This window comes from Microchirus variegatus (assembly GCF_963457635.1).
Source record: "Microchirus variegatus genome assembly, chromosome: 18".
NCBI lineage: Eukaryota > Metazoa > Chordata > Actinopteri > Pleuronectiformes > Soleidae > Microchirus > Microchirus variegatus.
In genome coordinates this window covers 18,639,529-18,663,477 of record NC_139819.1, presented here as the reverse complement: position 1 = coordinate 18,663,477, position 23,949 = coordinate 18,639,529, and the positions used below count along the sequence as shown (strand labels likewise).

General features: G+C 41.0%; 1 protein-coding gene across 1 annotated transcript in view; it reads left to right on the top strand.

The window, feature by feature from the left end:
- LOC310940082 (protein unc-13 homolog B-like) overlaps window positions 1-23,949 on the top strand; it is a gene marked incomplete at both ends in the record, with an annotated part of 126,454 nt that overhangs the window by 57,325 nt on the left and 45,180 nt on the right. The window contains 3 exons of the mRNA XM_083905004.1: window positions 270-413; window positions 2,867-2,944; window positions 4,658-4,735. Coding sequence (XP_083761130.1) covers window positions 270-413; window positions 2,867-2,944; window positions 4,658-4,735 — 300 coding nt within the window. The remainder of the gene's footprint in view (window positions 1-269; window positions 414-2,866; window positions 2,945-4,657; window positions 4,736-23,949) is intronic.

The window sequence follows — 23,949 nt, the reverse complement described above, 5'->3', positions numbered from 1 at the left end:
GATGATATGTCCTCTATTCCTTCAGCAGCAATGTCACGAGTGAATGATAATGTAGTCATGGTCAGAATGTCCTGAACTCTGTGGAGTGATTAACACAGTAGCTGGGTGAAAGAAATAAGAAAATCATTGTACTAATATTTATTTGATTGCAAGAAAGCAGAGAAGGATATAATGTATGAGTCAGAAAGGATGTGACAGTTTTGATTACAAGAAATACGAATGCTGCTTTTAAATACTGACTAAAACAATGTCTGTGTTGTCACTTGCAGTTCCAGCAGACATCTGAGCACGCTCTCTTCTCCAGCTCGGTGGTGGACATCTTTACACAGCTCAACCAGAGCTTTGAGATCATTAAGAAACTAGACTGTCCTGACCCCACCGTGGTGGCCCAGTATAACAGACGCTTTGCCAAGGTACTGCATGTGTAGGGTTAGACACACATTTGAATGAATGCAGCTGTCACTTTGCTCAATGAAACACTTTAACCACTATCATTAAAAACTCAAAAAACAAAATGTAACCATTAAACATTTATTCAGACAACAGAGCTGCACCTGATTCTTATTTTGTTATCCTGCCTCTGTTTGGTCTTTCTAAATAGAAACATTGTAACATTATTTGTGTGCTGTGTTTTTCATCTGAAAACTGGCTTTGTCAAGAAATACTATCAGACAAGTATGTATCCCTTTAAACTGCTGTTAATCAGCATTGTGTGAATTCATTTGACAATAGTTAGAATCTAAAGAACAGGTATTTATATTTATAAGCTACACTCTACAGTCTTGACAGGTGCCATAGCTGCGATTGGTCTTAATAATTAAAATTAATAATTAAAGTATATGTTCAAGCAAAGTTGCCAAGTATGCGCATTTTGCATGGTTGTGACCTACTCCCACGAGTGTAGTTTAACCATCTGTTAAAAGGAGATAACTGAGGAGTTAAAAATGAGATAACTTTTTGTTAAAGAACTTGTGAGTCTGAGCTCCTATAGCATCATCATTTACAAAAAACGAGTACACTTTCAAGTCTTTGTCCATTTGTGTACCAACATGCTACAAATTTGGTATCAAATTATAATTTGTTAGCCTATGTTCCTGGCCTACAGATTTAAACTGTCACTTCTGACCTTCTTGAACCATGTCGTCCTCTGAAACACTGACCAGTGGCTTTCTGTTTGCACTGTGTTGTTCTTGTAGGAACTGAACCTTCAAATGTAATTTAAGGCAGTTGCTTTTGCATTAAATTTATTAAACCTTTCACTGCAGAAGAATTGTGTGCATATATATTTTTCTCCGTGTGTGTGTTCGTTTGAGGTGCTATGGCTCAATCAATGTAGGACTCATTAAATAAAGAATGGCTAATGTAAGCCATCACTCTCCAGCTCTGTCCCCAACCCTCCCTCCCTGTCCACTTTACTTCACTCATGGTAATATCCCTCTCTCCCTCTCCCTCCCTCCCCCTCTCAGCTGTCGTTTGCCTCATTCCTCTTTAAACGTCTCTATTCTGTCTTTTCCGAAGAAGAACATGTCCCATGTGTGCCACACACAGTCTTTGTGAACAGAAATAGCAGATGCATTCGTATATGCAATTATTAACACCTAAGATTTATTGTCAGATCAATAAACACATAAGACACACAGTTTCAGCTCTGACATCCTTTAAGGCCACATTATACTTCTCCGACTGCGTAATGTGTTATGACGGACACGCGCTGCAATTTCCCGCCCGATCGGTAGGGGTCGCTGCGCAAGGTTGTTGTGCTTCTGGCTACAGTGAGCAATAGCGTCCGAGAAAGAAAGAGAGAGAAAGACTGTTGTTGTTGAAACAGTCGCCGTTTCTCACTTTTCCGTGTGACGGAACGCAGTTTTAAGATAATTTGAGGCGAGAAATTGGCCATTTAGAGTCTAAACATGTGCTGTGTGTGTTAAGATATGACGTATTTATAGTTTGGCAGCGGCGTTATCGGCGGGGATCAGCTCCGTGTCTGTGTCGGTGCTCACCGTGAGCTGGCACAAAGCAGCTTCGCTCAGCCTGTCCTGAGGACCAATCGCAGCTCTTGTTGTCTCCGTTGTCCCTTGTCCCTACGTCGACGCAGAGGACTCTGCGTAACCTATGCAGAGCACTTTACGCAGAAGTATAAATTGGGCTTTAGACTCCCTTGTTTTTGTTCTTTTAATTACTGAATAGTCTGAGGAAGCATCAGAACTCAGTGTGCATGAGGCTGTAGTCTGTGAGACTTAAGGACTTGAGGTGTGTATCGCACAGTGGTGTCGTTGATTTGTATTGGCCATTGCGGCTGTCATTAGTGCTGATTGTGTGTCATGCTCCTGCAGCAGAGTTGACAGTGACTATAACAGCTGAGCAGGAACAGGAATGATAACAGGCTGTTGGTGGGGATGTCTTGCCAAGACAGTCGCCTACACCTCTGAATGTAGCCAAGTATTCACAGACCACCGGTCCCTCTACACTGGTTGGCAAAATGAAAATCACTGGGGGGAATTAAATTCAGGAAAGCTTTGTGTCATTGAACACAAAAGTAGTAAACACCCCTGAGTGCAGGATGAATCAGGAACTACCATTGCACCAGAAGTGAAAAGCCAAGTTTTCTGATACTGGATTAGGGTCACTATGATTTTCATGTAGAAAGACATACTGTACCATGTGGAGCCTGTATCTTTAATTATGAAAAGAAAATGTTGTGTGATTTGCAATTTTAACACAACACTTTTAACAAAATGCTGCTGTTTTTTTAATGAAATGTTTCTCATTCTAACATGAATATTTGATGTTTCTTCAGTTTTGGCCAAAACAACGAAATTGTCAGATTCACCATCTTCAATGTCCCATGTGTCCGTTTTGTTTCCAGACGATCACCAAAGTGCTGCTGCATTACTGTGCTCTGCTGTCCAAGAGCTTCCCCTCCTACTGCGACAAGGAGAAGATAGTGAGTAATGCTGTCTCACCAAACATCTTCTTACTATCAAACACACTTCAACTTCTCTGTCGTTTACTTTTTAAATATTTTAACTTCCTGCAATTGCCTTCTCTATAATTTTTCTTCCAAGTCCAGAACAGTTGATTGCAGAATGCATCATGTGACATTTCATTATGCTACTGCTAGGGCATAATATGCTGTTCTATGCAGCTCCCTTTCAATTTAGACTTCAATACTAGTGTTACGTTCTGATTAACAGAACGGTTTAAGACGAGTTGGACCCGGAGATGCAGAGGACACAGGAGAAATAGTTTGAACAATATTTATTGAAGCTTACAGAGAATGATGTCAGGCTACGCGGAAAGCTAGCATGTGGGCCAAGGGCAGACACAGATGCAGCTGAGCCGGGAAGAGCGTGAGCTCTTGGGTTATCCGAGGAATCTGTGGTGTCCTTAGCTCTCAGGAGGCAGGAGACATGGCGACCTGAGGCAGAGCAAATAGCGAGTTAAGAACCAGAAAGTATGATTAGAGCAATCACGAGAGAATCACTAGGAGATGCAAGATCTGACGCTGGTGAATGGGCAGCTCAGGCTTAACAAGCCTCCTGATTGCTAATCAGGAGCAGGTGGGGAGGAGCCGCCGCATATGTAGTTGATCACCAGCGTCCTCAGTGAAAGTTTCTTGTTGTTTTGAGCCTTACAGTGGTTTTAGAAATAGCGATTTGTCTTGACACAATGCTATGCCCTGTGCACTGCTCTTTTAGCTCTTTCAGTGGAAACCACAAAACAAGAAATTTCTCAAAAATTATCTGATTGACATTGACGTGAAAATATGAACTTGTTATCTGAAAAATAGACCTGAGAGTCTGTAACTCCAGATTTTTCTTTTAAAGCTCCCATAGAGTGGTCCTATGGCACATATATGTGAGTTATGGATGTCTACTTACATACATTAACTTGTTTTTATGGTCAAAAACCTCCTAGTTGCTGTAAATGAGCCGATAGAAATCTCTCCTCACTGAAGCTCTCCTCAGTCGCGCTGTTTCAGACTGAAATCATCACACCCAGAAGACAGAACTCTGTTGTGATTGGCCAGCCAACAAGAGCCTTCCCAACTGTCTTGTGATTGGCCAAGTACCTGGAAGTGACGGAAATATCACACCAGCTCTTAGAAGCGCAGCTCCCCCTCTGGAACGGTGGATGCACTGCTACTCATTATCAAAACATTGTTTTAACAATGTTTAAAAATGACTCCCCGCCGCAGTCCCTTTACGCCTTTGATCCGGAGTGGGACCCAGTGTCAGAAGACACTGTCGCAAGCGAAAGGGAGGATCCGCTGTTCAGGAGAAATGCTGTTTACGTAACCAGAACAGGTTTTTTCAGAGATCTCGCTGAGCCCGAGATTACAATACAACACAGCGTTCTCAGCACTGGCTGAACTGTTTGTTTTGAACCTTCAGGGCTTCATAAACCAGGAAATGGCGCAGATACACACCAAAAAAACGCCGCTAATCGGTACTTCCGTTCTATGGGAGCTTTAAGCTTTTCAGACTGAAATCTGAAAAGCTTAAAAAAAAGAAAATGTTGGGTGATTTGCAATTTTAACACAACACTTTTAACACAACACTTATACATTGTGTTGTGTGACTGACAGTCTTTGACTTTTTCCTTATTGACTGTACTTTGTAACTCTCTTTCTCTTTCCTCCTCTAACTTCCTCCAGCCATGCGTGCTGATGAACAACATCCAGCAGATGAGGGTTCTTTTGGAGAAGATGTTTGAGTCAATGGGAGCAAAACAGGTGGGGAAACAGTTGCTGTTCACTTAAAGTTTATTAATCAGCTCTGTGGTAAAATTCTATTTGGGTCGGTGAATGAGACATGACTCAGTGACTGAATCCAGTGGAGCAATCAATTATTGAGTGACTGAGTATCATCAATACAGTGAGCAGCAGTGAAATAACCATCCATCCATCATTCATCAATGAAAGTCCGAGTTAAAGAAAATAAGTAAGTTAACACCAGTGTATTTTATTCAATATATTTCATTTATTAGGCAAATAATCCCCCTCATGTATTATTCATTATTATCTAGAAGTTATATTGCATTTTCAAATATTTGTCTTCAGTTGTATCTTCATGGGGGACAAAGGGCTGCTGGCAGCAGAAGATGAAAACAGAGAGATAAAAGTTTGTTTACAGTTTATGACTGTTGCTCATCGTCTGCAGCAGAAAAAACATCTCCATTAAACCGGATGCAAATTATAAGACATCTGTTTTATATTAAAAGCATTAAAATATATAATATTATATTTCAGCCTTTATGATACAGTTTGTAATAGTAGTGACAGTGTCAACTGTTGGACTTCATACTCGCCAGTTTTATTGAAATGAAGGAGTAACGGCATATAAATAAGCTTGAAATGTGTCTTTTAATGTTGTCGTACATTGTTCTTGTCAGTGTGGATGTAATATTAAATAGTACAATATCCACCCAAAATGTATGAGAGAGAAAGTGTCAACTAAACTTGGTTGAATCAAGGAGAAAAGTATCCGCACTGGCATGTCTTCATCTACTTTCTATCCTCGTTCAGTCGTCTTTATTTCTATGTGTCTCCACTGCAGACTCTCAGTTTTCCTCTGGTCGAGACTTTTTGAGAGCGGTACCAAGGCTTTTTTAGTTTCAGTAGTGTTAAGTGTTTCTGATACTTGACACTTAACTGCTCTCTGCCCACTCTGTTGGCATCTAGTGTGTTGAAATGCTAAAAACTGCATTACTAGGTGGTTGGCAGTTGGTGGCGCAATAGACCAAAACAGCAAACTAAAACATAAACCTACTTTGCAACCCACAATTTAATGATCTATTTGTCATTTATTTGTGAATGTACTGTACAGTGAAACCGTTAATTCAGTTTATCACTAATGGCACAGCCGTACATTTCTTACAAGTCCAAAGTCCAATCCAATTTTATTTATGAAGCACTTTTAAAAACAGCAGGGTGTGCCAAAGTGCGCAGAGGAATTCCTCCACATCGCTAACGAGTGGAAAGTAAGTCGCAAACTAACCACTTTAAGATGACCAAGGCCTCAGTCTCTTTGAAATCACACATTTCTATGTGTAGTTCTGTGTTTAAAGGAGTCATATTATACCCTATTTCGCCAAGTTAAACTAATTCCCTCGTGTCCTAATGAACGTGTCTGTGACATGCTTTGGTCAAAATACCGTAAGGATGAAGCACCACAGCAGTTTAATCACCTGCCAAAACAGCCCTGTTCAGAACGTTCTGTTTAGTCGTATCTCTTTAGGTCCACCTTAAAAAAAAGTAAAACAAAACTTAAGGGACAGGAAATGACATCAGCCACAGAGGCTACTGGGAGGTAACGGCAGTTAGCTTTTGGAAAAGTTATCATTTGCAGGCTCCAATAGGCACATTGACGTCATATATAACATGTATCCACTGGATACATAAATCCTCTGAGGCTGGAAGTTTGTGTAGAGTACTGTGGAGCCAACAATATAACTTTTTGCCGACTTCACAGACTTCCGGTTTTCAGAAACCGTTGCCCTCCCCAGCACTCTCGCGTTTTTTACGGACAAAGCGGAGCTCCACGAGACAACAATTCCATTGTGTCAACATCACATGTTTTATCTCCTGTACTTAGACTGAGGAGGACCACAAAAACATGAGTGAGTCATTTTTTTCACACTTTGCCGACTGATAGGGCCTCCAGAATCCCAAATATAAGGATTTAAATGATTAAAAAGTTGAATTTGCATAATATATCCCCTTTAAAAAGAAATATACAATTAAACAATGGTGTCTGAAATGCACACTCCGATTACTCATTAATTTAGTCAATGCAAGAAAAGCAAACTTTTAATTGTGATTAATCTAGATAAAGACATTTCAAATAAAACATCTATTTATCATCTATTAACAAAACTATTGACAAACCCTAATAAAAACATAAAACAGACAAACGAGAATAAAACAGACAATGTGATCAAGTTTTTAGATCATGCTGCAGGAGATTCCACGAAATTGCTTCACTTCAATGATACCAGAGTTCCTATATTAGATATAAAAAATTTAAATAACGAGATAAGGGAAATTAGATGGTTTTCTCACCTACATCGGCGTATGAGCCAGAGAAATCATGCACTGGAGACAAGGGAAATTTTTGTTACACACAGCCATGAATGTGGGTCACCTTGTCATCCTTCACATGTGAACTTATTATAGTGATGGATCTATTTTATATGTATACTTAACAAAAATATAAACGCACAAACTTGAAATTGTCACGACTGAACAAGGATTTGAACCCAAATGCATGACTCAGACAAGTTCAAAAAGTAACGAGATTTATTGAACAAAGTATCAAATAAAATCACTCTCAATGGAGGAAAAGTAACAACAAAAAATCACTCTTTGGAGGAATAACTAGATAAGCAAAAAGCAAAACAAGGTATCAAATAAGATTTACAAAACCTTAAAATTAAACTGCTTGACATGGACTGTCTTCACAAAACAAGACGAACTGGCACAGGACAAAGGGAAGCACAGACTATATGTAGACTCACACACACACACAAGGTAATGGGGAACAGGTGGAAACAATCAGGGCGGGGAAGACAATCAGACTGGTGGGAAACCCACAGGGGAAGGGCAAGTTATCTGAAACAAGAGGGAAGGGAGATGTCAAAATAAAGCAGGAAGTCACAAGACAGACATGAACTAAACATAACTTAACACAACTTCCTAGATATGACAGCACCCCCCCCCCTCTAGGGACGGCTCCTGACGGCCCAGATAACTGATGCTGGCGCCTGTAAAAGTCTGCGATGAGGTCAGGATCCACAATAAAGCTTGCAGGGACCCATGACTGTTCCTCTGGACCGTAGCCCTCCCAGTCCACCAAGAACTGCCTGCCCCGGGCCCTGTTGCGCACCGCCAGCAGAGCCTTGACCGAGTAGACAGGACCGCCGTCGACCATCTGGGGGGGTGGAGGGGGTACAGCCGCGGGAATCATGAGGCTTTCCTTAACCAGTTTCACCCGGCTGACGTGGAAGGTGGGGTGGACTCTCATAGACCGGGCCAGACGCAGACGAACAGAGGAAGGACCAATGACCTTGGACACTGGGAAAGGCCCCACGAACCGTGGAGCCAACTTCCTGGAGGCGACTTGGAGAGGCAAGTCCCGCGTAGAGAGCCAGACCTTCTGGCCAGGCCTGTAAGCTGGAGCAGGTCGGCGCCTCTGGTCAGCAGCCCTCTTCATTCGGTCCACACTGCGTAGGAGGGCTTTACGGGCGGCTGCCCAGATGCGGTGGCATCGCCGGACCATGGCATGGGCCGACGGGACGATGATCTCCTTTTCGGTTTCCGAGAAGACAGGAGGCTGGTAGCCGAAGACGCAGTGGAACGGGGACATGCCAGTGGCTGAGGTGAGAAGAGAGTTGTGGGCATATTCCACACACACCAGCTTCTTGCTCCAGGAAGCCGGATTCTGCGATACCAGGCACCGAAGACATGTCTAACTCCTGGTTGAGTCGTTCCATCTGGCCATTAGCTTCTGGGTGATAACCAGAGGTGAGGCTGACGGTGGCACCGATGAGCTTGCAGAACTCTTTCCAGAACCTGGATATGAACTGGGGCCCCCTGTCTGAGACAATGTCTTTGGGAAAACCATGAATACGAAAAACGTGAGTCATCATAATTTCTGCTGTCTCTTTGGCAGATGGAAGCTTGGGTAATGCTATGAAATGAGTCATTTTTGAAAACCTGTCTACCACTGTGAGCACAGTGGTGTTTCCTTCAGAGACCGGGAGCCCCGTGACGAAGTCGAGTGAAATCTCAGCCCACGGACGCGTGGGAACAGGGAGTGGCTGCAGCAACCCCATCTGCACTCTAGAAGAGGTCTTGTTGCAGGCACAGATGGAACACGCCTCCACATACTCCCGAACCTCCCTCTCCATGGAGGGCCACCAAAACCTCTGGGAGATCACATGCATGGTCCTCTTGACTCCTGGATGGCAGGTGAGCAGTCCGGTGTGAGCCCAATGGATCACCTGTGGACATATATCAACAGGGACAAACAAGCGATTCTCCGGACAACCACTAGGTGTCGTATTCCCACCATTAGCCTGCTTCACCTCAGATTCTATCTGCCAACTCACCGCTCCTAGCACACGGTACAGTGGTAGGATGGGCTCTGGTTCCTTGGCAGTAGGCTCGGGGTCGAACAGACGGGACAAGGCATCGGGCTTGGTGTTCTGGGACCCCGGCCTATAAGACAAGACAAAGTTAATCTGTTAAAAAAAGTGTCCATCTGGCTTGGCGAGAGTTCAGTCTTTTTGCTTTGCGAATATATTCCAGATTCTCATGATCTGTCCATACAACAAATGGGTGCTGCGCCCCGTCTAACCAATGCCTCCACTCTTCCAAAGCTATTTTCACCGCTAATAACTCACGGTTCCCAACATCATAGTTTCTCTCAGCTGGCGAGAGTTTACGAGACAGGAAGGCGCAGGGATGAAGCTTGTTGTCCATCTCCGAGTGCTGGGAGAGTACTGCTCCCACTCCATTATTGGAGGCGTCCACCTCCACCACGAACTGCCGGCTGGGATCAGGAACTGTGAGAATGGGGGCAGTGGTGAACCGCACCTTGAGCTGTTGGAAAGCCTCTTCTGCTTGAGGGGACCATAAAAAGGAGACTGAGGAGAAGTGAGTGCATGGATGGGTGCAGCGATGGTGCTGAAGTTTCTGATAAAACGCCTGTAAAAGTTAGCAAATCCCAAGAATTGCTGAAGCCTTTTATGGCTATCAGGTGTTGGCCACTGAGCCACAGCGCTAACTTTAGCCGGATCCATTTGCACCTTTCCAGGGACTATGATGAAGCCAAGGAAAGTGTCGGCATGGAATTCGCCCTTTTCTGTTTTTACATATAATTGGTTCTCCAGCAATCGCTGGAGAACCTGCCACACATGATGCACGTGAGAGTCTAAATCTGGGGAGAATATCAAGATGTCATCTAAATACACACACAAAGTGGTTCAGGAAGTCCCTCAGTACATCATTGATCATTGCTTGGAAAACAGCAGGAGCATTGGTCAACCCAAACGGCATAACTAGGTACTCGTAATGACCAATAGGAGTGTTGTCTTCCATTCATCCCCCTCTCTGATCCTAACCAGATGATATGCGTTTCTGAGGTCTAGTTTTGTGAAAACCAGAGCCTGCTGAAGCTGGTCAAAAGCTGATGACATTAGTGGCAGAGGGTACCGATTCTTAACAGTTATGTCGTTAAGCGGTGCATAGTCTATACATGTTCGAAGTGTCCCATCTTTTTTTCCCACAAAAAAGAACCCTGCCCCAGCTGGAGACGAAGAGGGGCGGATAAGACCAGCCTTTAAGGAGGACTCAATATACTCGGTCATAGCCTTACTTTCAGGACCAGAGATGGAATACAATCTACCCTTAGTGATAGGGGACCCTGGGATTAAATCAATGGGGCAATCGTAGGGCCTGTAGGGAGGAAGGGAAGTTGCCTTCTTTTTACTAAAAACCTCACTCAAATCATGGTAACATCCTGGAACTGAAGTCAGGTCAGGAGGTTCAGAGTCTGTGACATGAACAGAGACAATGTTACCAGTTTTCACATTTTCATCATGACACGACTTTAAACACTTGATTTTGCATTCTTCTGCCCAGTTCAAAACCCTCCCAGTACTCCAGTCAATGTGTGGGTTATGTCTCTTCAGCCAGGGAAAACCCAAAATGAGAGGATACTGGGTAGAATTATATAAATGAAATTGCATAAGTTCATAATGTTTTTCAATGATAACTGTGAGCAGTTCAGTCTTATGTGTCACTTGAGAAATCCGACTCCCATCGAGAGCACTGGCCTCTATAGGCTGAGATAATCGTTCAGTCTTTAGCTTGAGTCTTCTGGCAAAATCCCAGTCCATAAGACTTTCATCAGCCCCTGAGTCAATGAGAGTTTCCAGACTAAGTGTGGTGTTGTGATGCCTTACCTTAGTCTGAGTTAAAGCTCGAGGAGGGAATTCCGTGGAGGAGAAACGTCTCCCTAGTACCCCCCTGTCCATTGGTGAGCCTACTTCTTTTGCCGGACACGCTGCTAGCAGATGTCCTAGCCGTCCGCAATAGAAGCACCTGCCGTCCTATAGGCACAGGACAAAGGGAAGCACAGACTATATGTAGACTCACACACACACAAGGTAATGGGGAACAGGTGGAAACAATCAGGGCGGGGAAGACAATCAGACTGGCGGGAAACTCACAAGTGAAGGGCAAGTTATTTGAAACAAGAGGGAAGGGAGATGTCAAAATAAAGCAGGAAGTCACAAGACAGACATGAACTAAACATAACTTAACACAACTTCCTAGATATGACAGAAATGGTTAACAAAATAGAATGTCATGACATTTGCTCAGATTCTTGATGCATTTGTTTATGGAGTGATTTGTTTTGCTAAAACCCAGTCACTCCTGTGACACTCCTTATGGTCTGGTCAATAAAAGGGCACACCAAAATGTGGACTTCTGTCACTTGTCAATATGCCACAGATGTCATAAATCATGAGGGAGCGTGACATTGGCATGCTGAGTGCTGGGTTGAGCGTTACAGCTGTGGCAACACAACTGAATGTGCATCATTCCACGATCATTTCAGCCCACAATCGACAACCTGGTGATGTCCATGCGTAGCCGGTGTACCGCTCTGCGTGAGGCTAATGGTGAACACACACGTTTTTGAAGTTTGTGAACTTGGCTCATCGACCCCCATTGTGTTCTTCCTGCCATTACTCCAGGACTTTTGTTTTGAAATTGATCCTAATGCTCGATAAAGTTGTACTGTTATTTTTGATTTTTGGATAGTTACTTTGTTTTGTCAGATAGCAATAACTACAAGTATTTCTTTGTGCGTTTATATTTTTGTTGAGTGTATTTGTGCCAGAGGCTCTAACCAGCAAACTTTTCTTCATGTGCAGACAAGAAACCAAGCAGACTCTTAATGTTGATTTTGACCTCTGCAACGTGAGCGATATATAGCAATGGAGTTCTATAAATAGCAGCCCATTGGAGATCCCTGATGTGGCCTTGATAATAGTGGCGGAGGGCTAATATTGTGAAGTGGCATATGGTGGTTTAAGGGTGATCATTGGATATGCATTGGATAACTCATATCACTGGATAACAGCTGAAAGTGCTTGGACCTGTGTTTAAAGCATTATTTGAAGTAGACAGCACTGTAACGAAAACAATTTCCTTCGGGATAATATAAGTATTCTGATTCTCATTCTGGAGCAAAGTTGTAACATATCCTTTAAATGACTGAAATCTAAGATTTGAAAGATTGACGTGAAGGAAATTTGTACAATAAGAGCATTAAGGACAGTTTGTGAAACTTTGCTTGAATTTAAATAAATTGATGTAATATCAAAAAAAACGGATACAGTTTTTACAAATAAAAAAAATACTTGTTTGGAAGGTGGAGGATTAAGTTGTAAACAGAGTAGCAGGTGTTCAGAGTGTATATTCATTGGCCTTGTTTGACTGCATGTGTTTGTATGTGTGTGTTTCTGTCCACAGTTAACTGCTGAGGAGGAGAGGGTATGTTCAGGCAATTTTTCCCCCTGCTTCCTTGTTGCTCCTTGAACACAACTGTCAAACTCCATCTTCCACATCAGTCTGTGTATTTATTTTTAGGTTGATCCCAGTTTACTTGTAAGGTATCAAATATAACCTTCTTTTCTCCTTGACTCCTGGTTTGTTGTCTTTCTAACTGATAGAACATGGAAGAAATACTGTTATTTTTTTGTTTGTTTGTGTGTGTGTGTGTGTGTGTGTGTGTGTGTGTGTGTGTGTGTGTGTGTGTGTGTGTGTGTGTGTGTGTGTGTGTGTTTGTGTGTGTGTGTTTGTGTATGATGGTGCTTCTTTCTAAAAGCTTGAGAATGAGGAGGAACCTGAGGAGTGTGATGAAGAGGTGGGTCATTTTGTTATAAGCTGCTACCTCAGAATTTAGTGTAAAACGGCAGAGTTGTACAAAGTGTCGACAATTTAAAAAACAAAAACACACAATCCCAAACGCAATACCACATGTGTTGTTATTGTGGCATCACAGATTCCTTGAGGGAGATTAGAGTGTCTGACACAGAGTTGCTATTTTAAGATTGAGTGAAATCAACACACAATTTGGATTATTTTTTCTTTCTTTTTTTTAATTGCGCACACTATGTAGTAAATAGTATATGGATTTCCCATTTTATCATTTGATTCTTGATCTTCTACAAGCATTCTAAAACTGTCCTTATTATTGTTGCTATGACGACCTGCTTGGAGAAAACTTTTAGTATTCTTGAATCTGTCTGCAGACCGTTTGCTCTCATTCAATGCAGAAAAACTATAAAGTGTTTCCAATTAATTAAATAAAATAAGATCAAATAGTTCACCATCTTACGTGTCAGAGGTGGTGGGGTTAGGGAGCGTCATGTTGCTTAACTTAACCAAATTAATTCATAATAACTGTCATAATAAGTCAGCGTTATCTTATGGCGATTAGACAATCCAACCGTGAAACCTGTTGCTTCCTACAAGACTGTCACACATACATTTTGTTTTATTTTGTTATAATGACTGTCTTACATTTGTGTGTTTTTATTCCTGTACCTTCACCTGCATCTCTATACCAGGTCATCTCTGACAATGAACAGGTGGGTGACACGGTGGGTGGGCTGCATTATCACAAAAAAAGACTCACTCCATGTTTTGTTAATTCATCAACTGTCTCTGTTTTGTTTCGTTTTTGGTGGTGGTTGCTTACTTTATGGCCACCAGTCAGAGGAATCCAAGGTGAGAGGGGGATTTGAGCTCATTCCTGATGAGTTTTCATTTTTCATTGTCCTCAAATATAATCTCATACTTATCCCCCCCATGTTTTCTCTTCTTTTCTTAATGTTTTGTCCATTTTAACTCTAGTCTCGCTGCTCAGACTCAGAAGGCTCTGAGGTAAGACAGAATCGTAGAATGAAATACAATCACAGCAAGAAAGTTAAATTTTACTGTGCCGTATCTTAGTATTTGTATGGTGATGTCACACCTTTAATCATACATTAAATTTAAGCTACATGTTGCTTTAGTTTTTTTCTACTAAGTCAAAATATGAAGTAAAGCACATTTACAGTATATCTGCAAACTGATCACATAATGTCATTATCCCTGGACCTTCATTTGTTCCTGCACTTAAGGGCATGTCAGGTATTATTTGTCATGGATCTTTAAAACCTATTTAGAGACTGAAAAATAAAATAATAAGTAGATATTGGTGACAACAAACTAATAGAAAAGTAATATAATGTACGTGTATGTAATATTAATAAGCAACATTGAATAAAGTTAATTGAAGATGATATGAGAAGAAACTCATACCTACAGGTGAAATTATTAAAGCTATGATCACTGCAGGAGAAAAGCAAGGCACCATAAATCGTTTTTAATGAGTAAATATAGGGTTTAGGGTTTCTCACTTATTATTGATTGAGTAGTTTTAGTCTTTTTTCTGGTATTAAACAAACTTGGAGGATGTAGTTTTAATATCTGATGTTATTTGAGCAGCAGTGACAGCAGTTTTAATATTTATTATGTGTTTATTCAGTGTGATAAATGCTCTCTGTGTTTGTCAGAAATTCTGTTTCAAAACTAGAGCAGACACATGGGAAGTGGACAACAGCAGAATTATTCCGCTGATCTTTTTAAACGTTACGTGATATTACGTGACCCTACGTCATGTCACAATGAGGTTTCAGTCGGTGTGATCTGTCTGTACTGGGAGTGTAGGTTTATACTTTAAATTTAAGTTACCATGATGTACAAATTCATAATGTCATAATGCTGAAAAGCCAAGTTTAAACATTAATTTTTACGTTTACATTTGAGTTCCTTGTCTGCTTCTCGCAGTTGATAAATCTCGTCATGAACCTGATGTTGAAAAAGTCCAGAAATAATACCTCTAATACCAAATACTAACAAATATTTGAAAGTGTTTTCAGCCTCCCCCCTTGAGTGAGAGCTTAATAGACTCTTAATAGAATTTGATTGTGTATAAAGCAGTTGTATTTCGCTTCCACTAAATGGTTTATTGAAATGACTGTGTTTGTCACAGCTGACTGTGGGGAGTCTTTGGCATACAAGGGAGCAACAGAGGTGAAGAAATACAAAGCGCAGCAGAGTTTCAGTTGTGTTGCTTAATGGCTTAAAGTTATTGCTTTCCCAACAGATGTTAGATGGGATGTTGTGGTGAAGAGGCACATGCATTATACTGAATGTTTGTGCTATATTTGTTTAGTGTTTTAAGGAAGATGTTTTTTGTCAGATAAATTAATGTTATTTTAAAAATAATAATTAAAAAAAGCAGTGATGTCTGAGCACATAAACATAAAATGTCTGTGATGTTAACGTGGGGAGGGTAATTTGCACTAATTGCAGTTGTTCTTGTGTGGTTGCCCCGAAAGGTTTATTGAAATCACATATTGTTTTGACTGCAGCGAAAATGGGAAATTATTTATGTAAAGAGTTCCTATGGTGAATGCCTGAAGAACACTTGATGCTCTCCGAGCACGGCTTTTAAAGAGCTGTTTATTCCATTACTCATATTTACTTTGCCATAATAGTATTTAATTTACAGTCAAATAATTAATGAAGGAATGTTTTAATGGCCTGTGAGCGCATCCTCATCATTATTGTGTGTTTTAATCACAGAGAGAGGTCTGAGGACTGAGTTGGATTTAGAGACGATGTGGGTCTGTTAAAGTTTGGTGATGTGCATTTTTGTGGTTAGGTATGTCAGTGAGAGCCGTCAAAAGTACAAATCTATGTTTTAGCCTCAGGCCTATTACGTATTTGTCACAGTATGAGGCAGTGATGGGATCGGCAGTTCATTTGAGTGTACTGAATCCCTAGAATCCATTCATTAAAATGATTCGTTCAAAAGATTCGTTTACCAAATTGTTCAGTGCTTAGGAGCCCAGTGCCCTGCTACGTGACTCACGTCAGTGCAGTACGTTCGCGGGTCAGTGAGTGAGTGACAGCGCAAACGAGATTCACGTCCTCAGCCACAGTTTGTGTCAGTACGTTGGCGGGTCAGTGAGTGAGTGACTACACTCGCCTGCCCTGACAGACTCCTCCTTTCTTCCAAGTTTTGATGTACATGTACAGTTTAATTGCAAAACATCATTATAATAATGATAATAATGATGATAATAATATAGGGCAGTCAAAATGAATTTTCATTTCATTTTTTTTAACGCATTAATGCACTTTCTCACTTTCATTGCGTTAAGGGTAGACGTGCAGTTTATGAACAGGCAAGGCAGGCAACTGCTTGGGGCCCCGAGCCGATATGGGGGCACCCGACACTCAGAGGCTGAGGGCTGCTGCCTAAATGCATCAGTGACCAGCCGCATCCCCGTCCCCCTTAAACAACAATGGTTGATTTGCAATGACATCTCAGTAGGAAACCTCCCTAAAGGGGCCCCGCGTCACCTCACGTTAACCTGTGTGAAGTTATCGTTCTGCAAGTTGTAAATGAAGCTGAAGGAAAATGAAGAGGAGTTATCAATCAGGTAGTTAGAAGAGGAAGAAAAAAAAGAGGATGAAGAAAAAAGAAAGAAAGACAGTTGTAAGTGGCGCTACTGGCACAGATAATGATATAATCATAACATTAACAGTAAAGGACTGCTGTTACTGAACAGTTACTTTGTCTAACTAACACAGACTTGACCAGCAGCTAACATTAGCGTCAGAATGCTAGCTGACGCTAACGCTTACTAGTAGAAGCAGTGCTTCAAAGGTGCTGATGAGGAATTTCCTGCTGTGGGTTTAGTACCCCCAAGAAAACTATGTATCTTCTACACTTTATATTTTGTTTATAACGTGAGTTATTTACAGTGCAATGTATACTTTTTTTAAAGTTTTTTTTAAGTTATTTACAGTATTTTATTGTTCTTTACATTTATATTTTCACATACGTTATTTATCTCTCCGTTCCTACAACAATATAAAGAGAAAATTTGAATTTTTCTGGCATATTTACGAATGGTTATTAATCCTGATTATTCGTGATTAATCCACAGCTACCCTGTGATTAATCTGATTAAAAATGTTAATCTTTTGACAGCCCTAATAATATTACAAAACAATAATACTTAAATAGAAATAAAAGTATTATTATTATTTTTAGTATTCGTATTATTATAGAGGCACATAGAGGGTAATAATATGCACATATACATTTGTTATTATTATTTTAAATCTTGAAGCTGTAGGTGAGTTTTCTGTGTCTCTCCTCTCGTTACTTTATGTGTACCTAAGTCTGTTAGTGTGTGTGTGCATGTTTTCAAGTGGCTTATCTTGACTCAACATTAGCCGTTAGCTTGGAGAAAAAGATGCCAAATTGTCACCCGCTTCTGTAAAAGTCTTCTACAATAGACATACAGCAGCGTGCCGCAGCAACTGTTTCGCTGAGGACGTGAATCTGTGACAGTTCTGTGTTCACGAATCATGATGAGTGAGTCACAGCGCGAGCTGTGAAGATGATTCACATCCTCCTCCGTGAACAGTTCAGTGTCAGTACGTTCGCGAATCATGAGTGAGTCAGTGAGTGATAGCGCAAACAAATCACATCCTCCAGGATTGAGCATGGATGTATTATATGAACTGGATAGAGCACCGCCCCTTTGCTTCCGTTCATTCCTATGAAGTTGCTCACCCAGCGCATATGCCCAAAAAGTTTTTGACTTCAGCGTTTATTTCTGGGTTATGGGGCCCATGGAGCATGCGCAGTAGTGTCACTACCATAATGCTTCGCGGCTATATGAACGAGCCGTCGCGTTATCGACTTGCTCGTCGCATACATGAATAGCGAAAGGCATGATGGCAGTACGCTAATGACGTGCGCTCGTGGATTTCATGAATACCGACGTCACGTTAACTTCGGCTTTAGTTTATATGTGTCACAGGAATAATGTTGTTTTTGTCTAATTTCCCTTATATGGTTGTATATTATCATTATTATTATTATAATAACAACGTGTTAAAGTAGTTTTATAACTCCCGATTCTTTCACTCAACCTGTTTACATTCAACTTTAATTCATGTGTTCATCACATTTAACAGTAACGTCATGAACCGATAGTGACGATAAGACAGCCTCCCTGGGAATCAGTGGTGAAGTGACCGCAGGTCTCAGTGCATCACACGGCCACAGCTCCACAGTCCACACCGTCATCAGTGTCACGATGACATCATCACATGGTCACAGCTCCACAGTCCACACCATCATCAGTGTCACGATGTCCAGGACTAGAGCTGGGCGATATATTGAAAATGTATCGTTATCGAAATTTACGACAATAATCAACGTCATTTTGCCCATGTCGATATGTTCGATAATTTAAAAAAAATGAAATGAAAAGTCGTTTTTGGCCGTGTGTGTATGTAGGCAGGCTACCGGCATGTTCATGTCCCTTTAAGACACTCGGCTGTGTACAGCGTGTGTAGTCATGTGACTCAACGCCCTCTGTAACAAGCGAAAGAAACGGCGAGGAAAGACGAAGCGGCAACTGCGGCAGTTTTGCCAACTTGTAGACTTTAAATTTTCAATTTTCCATCTCCCAACTCTTGGTGTAATTGGAGACTTTTGTGGTGTTTCATGTGAAAGCACATTGACTGTAATTGCGAGTCCGAGCCCGATTTAAACCCGACCATTTTTTAATACGTGAGCCGTAAATGTACACGTACGTCCTCCCCACAGCGGGAGCTTGTTGTACCTGCTGCCACAGTCTTATTTACAACAACGCTTCTTGGTTTTTAAATGATGTGTTCACGGCCGCAGGTTTTTACACCTTCACACAATACGATGTGCTATATCATACCACGCGAACACGCAAGGGAGAAAGAACACAAATGCTTGATCAAGTGCTCAGACAGTCAGTCTCTGACATCTGGCTTACAGAGCGCGGTGTCAATGTTTCTTCACTCAGTCTCACACAAAAAAAATCACTGCATTTGATACATATCAGACAGAAAACACACACACACACACACACACACACACATACGATCTATATGTTTATATGTATATATTATATATATATATACATACATATAAACATAAAGATATACACATATATACACACGTATATATATACATATATATATATATATATATAAAATGTCTGATATGTGTCAGTGCACATGATTATATCAGTCAAATGGTCAATTATGCAAATTAGGCGATGACGATCGAGTTGAGCTGCTCAATCTATCATGATATTGATTTGAGGCCATATCGCCCAGCCCTATCCAGGACTGAACACAGTGATAAAGTGCAGCATGTCAGTCTCCTCTCCTCAATGAATCCACACAGCAGCTTGTTAAACCATCGATAATACGTTTGAAAATAAATGTTAATGAGCGACGAATAAATAACTAAAACCTGCTTTGTCATAATATTTAAACAATTGTAAATGAAACCCCATCATTATCTTCATTTATTCACATTTCTCATAAAGTTTTCATGTTGTACGGTTCACTGACAGCAGCGCCGTTCCCGAGTCGCCACATGACCGCGCTTGGATGTGCTCGTACACAGCTGTGACATCACTCTGGGATATAAGATATGTCTGGGCTTTTTATGGCCTTTAGGAATGTTTTTTCAAATATGAAACACCATGAATTGAATTAAAATATATTAAAATATAGAATATAAAGATCTATAAAAGCCTGTGTCCACGTCTCCAGGTGACCTGTGGACACTTTATAGGCGTCTCTTTTCCTATTGCGGTCAATGGGAAATGTTTTTCTTTCTTTTTGGGCCCCATGGGATTTTTTGTTGCAGTACCCACAGTGGCCATGTAAAAATTGTCTTCAAGGCAGAGGGGGTGGTTCTCTATCCAGTTCATATTGTACATCCATGGGAGTGAGTGAGAGCGGCAGACATTTCTTCTTACTATCACTCCCCGCTCGACGCACGTTGGCTGGCGTCATTTGCCGAAGATTCACGAGTGAGGGACGGCGTCTGCTAACGAATTCACAAGTGATTCACAGAACGCGGCAGTTCCACTCCAGGCCGCCATGCTCGCTGCTGAGCTCAACTGACCTAAGAAAGGATGTTAGGGTTAGAAGTAGGTGTATGTCAGGGTTAGGGAAGTGTCCTCACTAAGATAGCTGTACAAACGTTTGTGAGCGTGTGTCACGACTGTTCAGCAGAAGTCGTGATCTCAAAACATCTGTTCTAAAAATAAACTGCAGACGTCTGCTTCCAGAGTGAGTCTGCCTCTTGTCGAGCCAGTGTGCTATGTAAAATATTGTTGGCGGTTCAGTGACGTGTCTTGTCTCTAAAGTGTTCTCTTAACATTTGGCAAGTTATTTAAAAGTATTTTTACAAAGGGGGAGGGCTGCTGTATGACTCAAGCTGATCCAACAGGTGCAGGTACAACAAGTAACATCCCAGCAGTCTTATGTTTTGAATAACAGCTTACACATGTTTATCAGACCCTGACCTTGAGTCGATACAGACCAGTCTGCCTGTTTGTCAATGCAGTAGGAATAAACTGATAATATTTCACCCAAAGATGGTAACGCTGTTGTGTGGTAGGTTGTATATTCAGTTGAAAATATATGCACATGTGAATGAGATTTCAAGGTAGCACCTTAATGCTCTACAAAAAAACAAAACAATGGACTCCTGTCCTTTTCTGACCCATCCTGTCCCTACTCAGCTTGACAATAAGCAGACAGAGCAAAAGGTTGTTGGTCAGTTTTGAACACCTTCATTTAATCAGAACATTGACTTCTATGTGTTATTTTGTGGCATTCTGTGTGAATTGTAATGTCTCGTCAAACCATAAAGTACATTATCAGGTCCAAATGTCAGCAAAAGTAAACGGTTCTAAAGAAATCCATTCCATTATTTTGTATACACCAGCTCAACTATTCCTCTTCCTTCTCAGTTAAAGAAATATTACATTTTCAGCATTAGTTGCTGGTGGCTACATGGCTATGGTTATATTACACTGAGACAGATAAAAATCCTGTAGAATTACAGTAGAATTAACAGTAAGATTAAATTATATACAGTGGTATGCAAAAGTTTGGGCACCCCTGTAAATGTTCATGATTTTCCTTTATAAATCATTGGTTGTTTGAATAAGAAATTTCAGTTAAATATATCATATAGAAGACAAGCACAGTGATAATTGAGAAGTGAAATAAAGTTTATATGATTTACAGAAAGTGGGCAAGAATTATTTAAACAAAATTAGGCATGTGCATAAATTTAGGCACCACAAAAGAAAAAAATGCAAATAACAGCCTCTAAACGCTTCCTATAGCTTCCAATTAGGGTCTGGATTCTGGCGAAAGGGTTTTTTGGACCATTCTGTAAGGGAAAAAAGTTATCAGCTCCCATTCCTAAGCACAAGCCTAAATAATTCAGGACGGTGCCTGCCACAACAATCTAATCACAGCAGCCTCGGTATAGCACTGGCACCAGTCTGTTGTCTACAGAATTCGTCTCATCATATTTTCACCTAGCCTAGCCGGACTGGGGCAGACGACTGATGATGCTACTGCACATTCCTCCCCAAGGTCAGCTCCATGTATCAGCAGAGAAGTATCCTAAATCTGGGACTCACAGGCAGACTGACAGAGGATGCCCAGCTGTCAACATACTTGTTTGTCTCAGTTCTCCTCAGATCTGAGCTGCTTCCAATAAAGCCTTGTTCAACTTAACTCATCTCTGACTCCAGAAAACCATCCTTGTTCGACTCACCAAATAATCAAATCTCCGCAACATATTCTTCTTTACAAAACATTTCCAGTTCAATCAGGTTTGATGGTTTCAGAGCATGGACAGTCCGCTTTAAATCACACCACAAATTTTCAATAAGGTCTGGGGACTGAGATAGCCATTCCAGAACGTTGTATTTGTTCCTCTGCATGAATGCCTGAGTAGATTTTGAGAAGTGTTTAGTGTCGTTGTCTTGTTGAAAATCCACCCCCGGCACAACTTCAACTTTGTCACTGATTCCTGGACATTGTTCTCCAGAATCCGCTGATATTGAGTGGAATCCATGCGACCCTCAACTTTAACAAGATTCCCAGTCCCTGCACTGGCCACACAGCCCCACAGCCTGATGGAACCGCTACCAAATGTTACTTTAGGTAGCAAGTGTTTCTTGGAATGCTGAGTGGTCTACCACTTCAGGCCTTAACTAGAACTGTACCTGTGCTCTTCCAATTCCTCACAATGTTCCTCACAGTTGAAACTGAGAGCTTAAATCTCTGAGATAACTTTCTGTATCCTTCCCCTAAACCATGATGTTGAACAATTGTTGTTTTCAGAGTTGTTTTGATGCTCCCATGTTGCCAATTCTTCAGAGAAGATGCAAAGAGGAGAAACACTTACAATTGGCCTCCTTAAATACCCTTTCTCATGATTGGATTGACCTGTGTATGGAGGTCAAGGGTCACTGAGGTTACCAAACCATTTTCGAGTTCGAATAATTAATGCCAAAGGCATTGAAATCAATAAAATGACAAGGGTGCCTAAATTTATGCACATTCCTAATTTTCTGTTTCTGTAAATCATGTACTTTATTTAATTTCTAAAATATGTGACCCGCGGAGCGCGAAAAAAAAGAGGAAAACGTTTGTTTTTTTTTTTAATTAGGGATTTCCGTTTTTTCAAAATTACACAAGTTGAAGTTTTGAAGAAGCCACTACAAACTTCAACTGCTTTATCGCAGTATTGTGGGTCTTAAAACCATAAACTTTGTGTTTGAATTAAGGTTGTTTTATCGCTGTGAATGCTCCTAGTTTGGGTGTAGCGATCTCACATTCCAGAGCTTTTGTTGCTTTTTCAGCCAATCAGCTGACGATCACGGAGAATACACATGGCTAATTAATATGCAGGGCAGGGGGAGAGATAGAGTGCCTGGGCTGCGCGTATGTGTGCAGTGTGTGAGTGTGTGCGTGTGCAGTGCGAAATTAAAGCGTGATTATCATCAAAGCAGTCATCATCAAAGCTTTGTTTGACAAAGGAAGACAAGGAGAACAGGACAATAATTGTCTGTGGCTGAACATCTTCACAAGGACAGCGAAAGCAAAGAGACTGCTGGTGTGTGGACTGTTAGCATTTTAAGCTAGCGATCTTTATGCTAACGTGTTAGCAAACTTCATCGTCACAAAAACAACAAACAGATGGATTATTCAGCGGCTGAAAGAGAGCAGGACACACACGGTAGTTGTCTGAGATGATGACTTGACGCCAGCACCGCGCTATAGTTTTATGGGTGAGTTTTTATATACATAATGTTAGTGTTCAGTCACATACAGGGACGTTTTTTCTTGTTATTGTTTCACTAGCTCTAGCACAAACATGTGCTGAAGTGCTTGAATCATGTGTGAATGACACAGCTTTGTGTGTGAAGTATTGACTGTGATGCTAACGATTTGAGTTGTGAGTTAGGACATTATCAGCTCATTCAGTAACAGACCAAACTCCACCACAGAGCCACAATGTATTTCATTAGTGTCTGATTTGATATTAGAAATATGTGTCTGTCTTTGATCCTTCTCTCCTAAGTATATGGTATATTTTGATTTCATGTAACAACAAAAACAGATGATGGAAATACAGTGGTATGCGTGGTATGGTAGTGGCACCCCTGTAAATGTTCATGATTTTCCTTTATAAATCATACATTTTCTTTGAATAATTCTTGCACACTTTCTGTAAATCATATAAACTTTATTTCACATCTCAATTATCACTGTGTTTGTCTCCTATATGATATATTTAACTAAAATGTCTTTTTCAAATAAACAATGATTTATAAAGGAAAAGCATGAAGATTTACAGGGTTTTGCATACCACTGTATGACTACACAAATGATAACAGAATAAGCCACGCCCCCCCCCATATTTTTTTTAG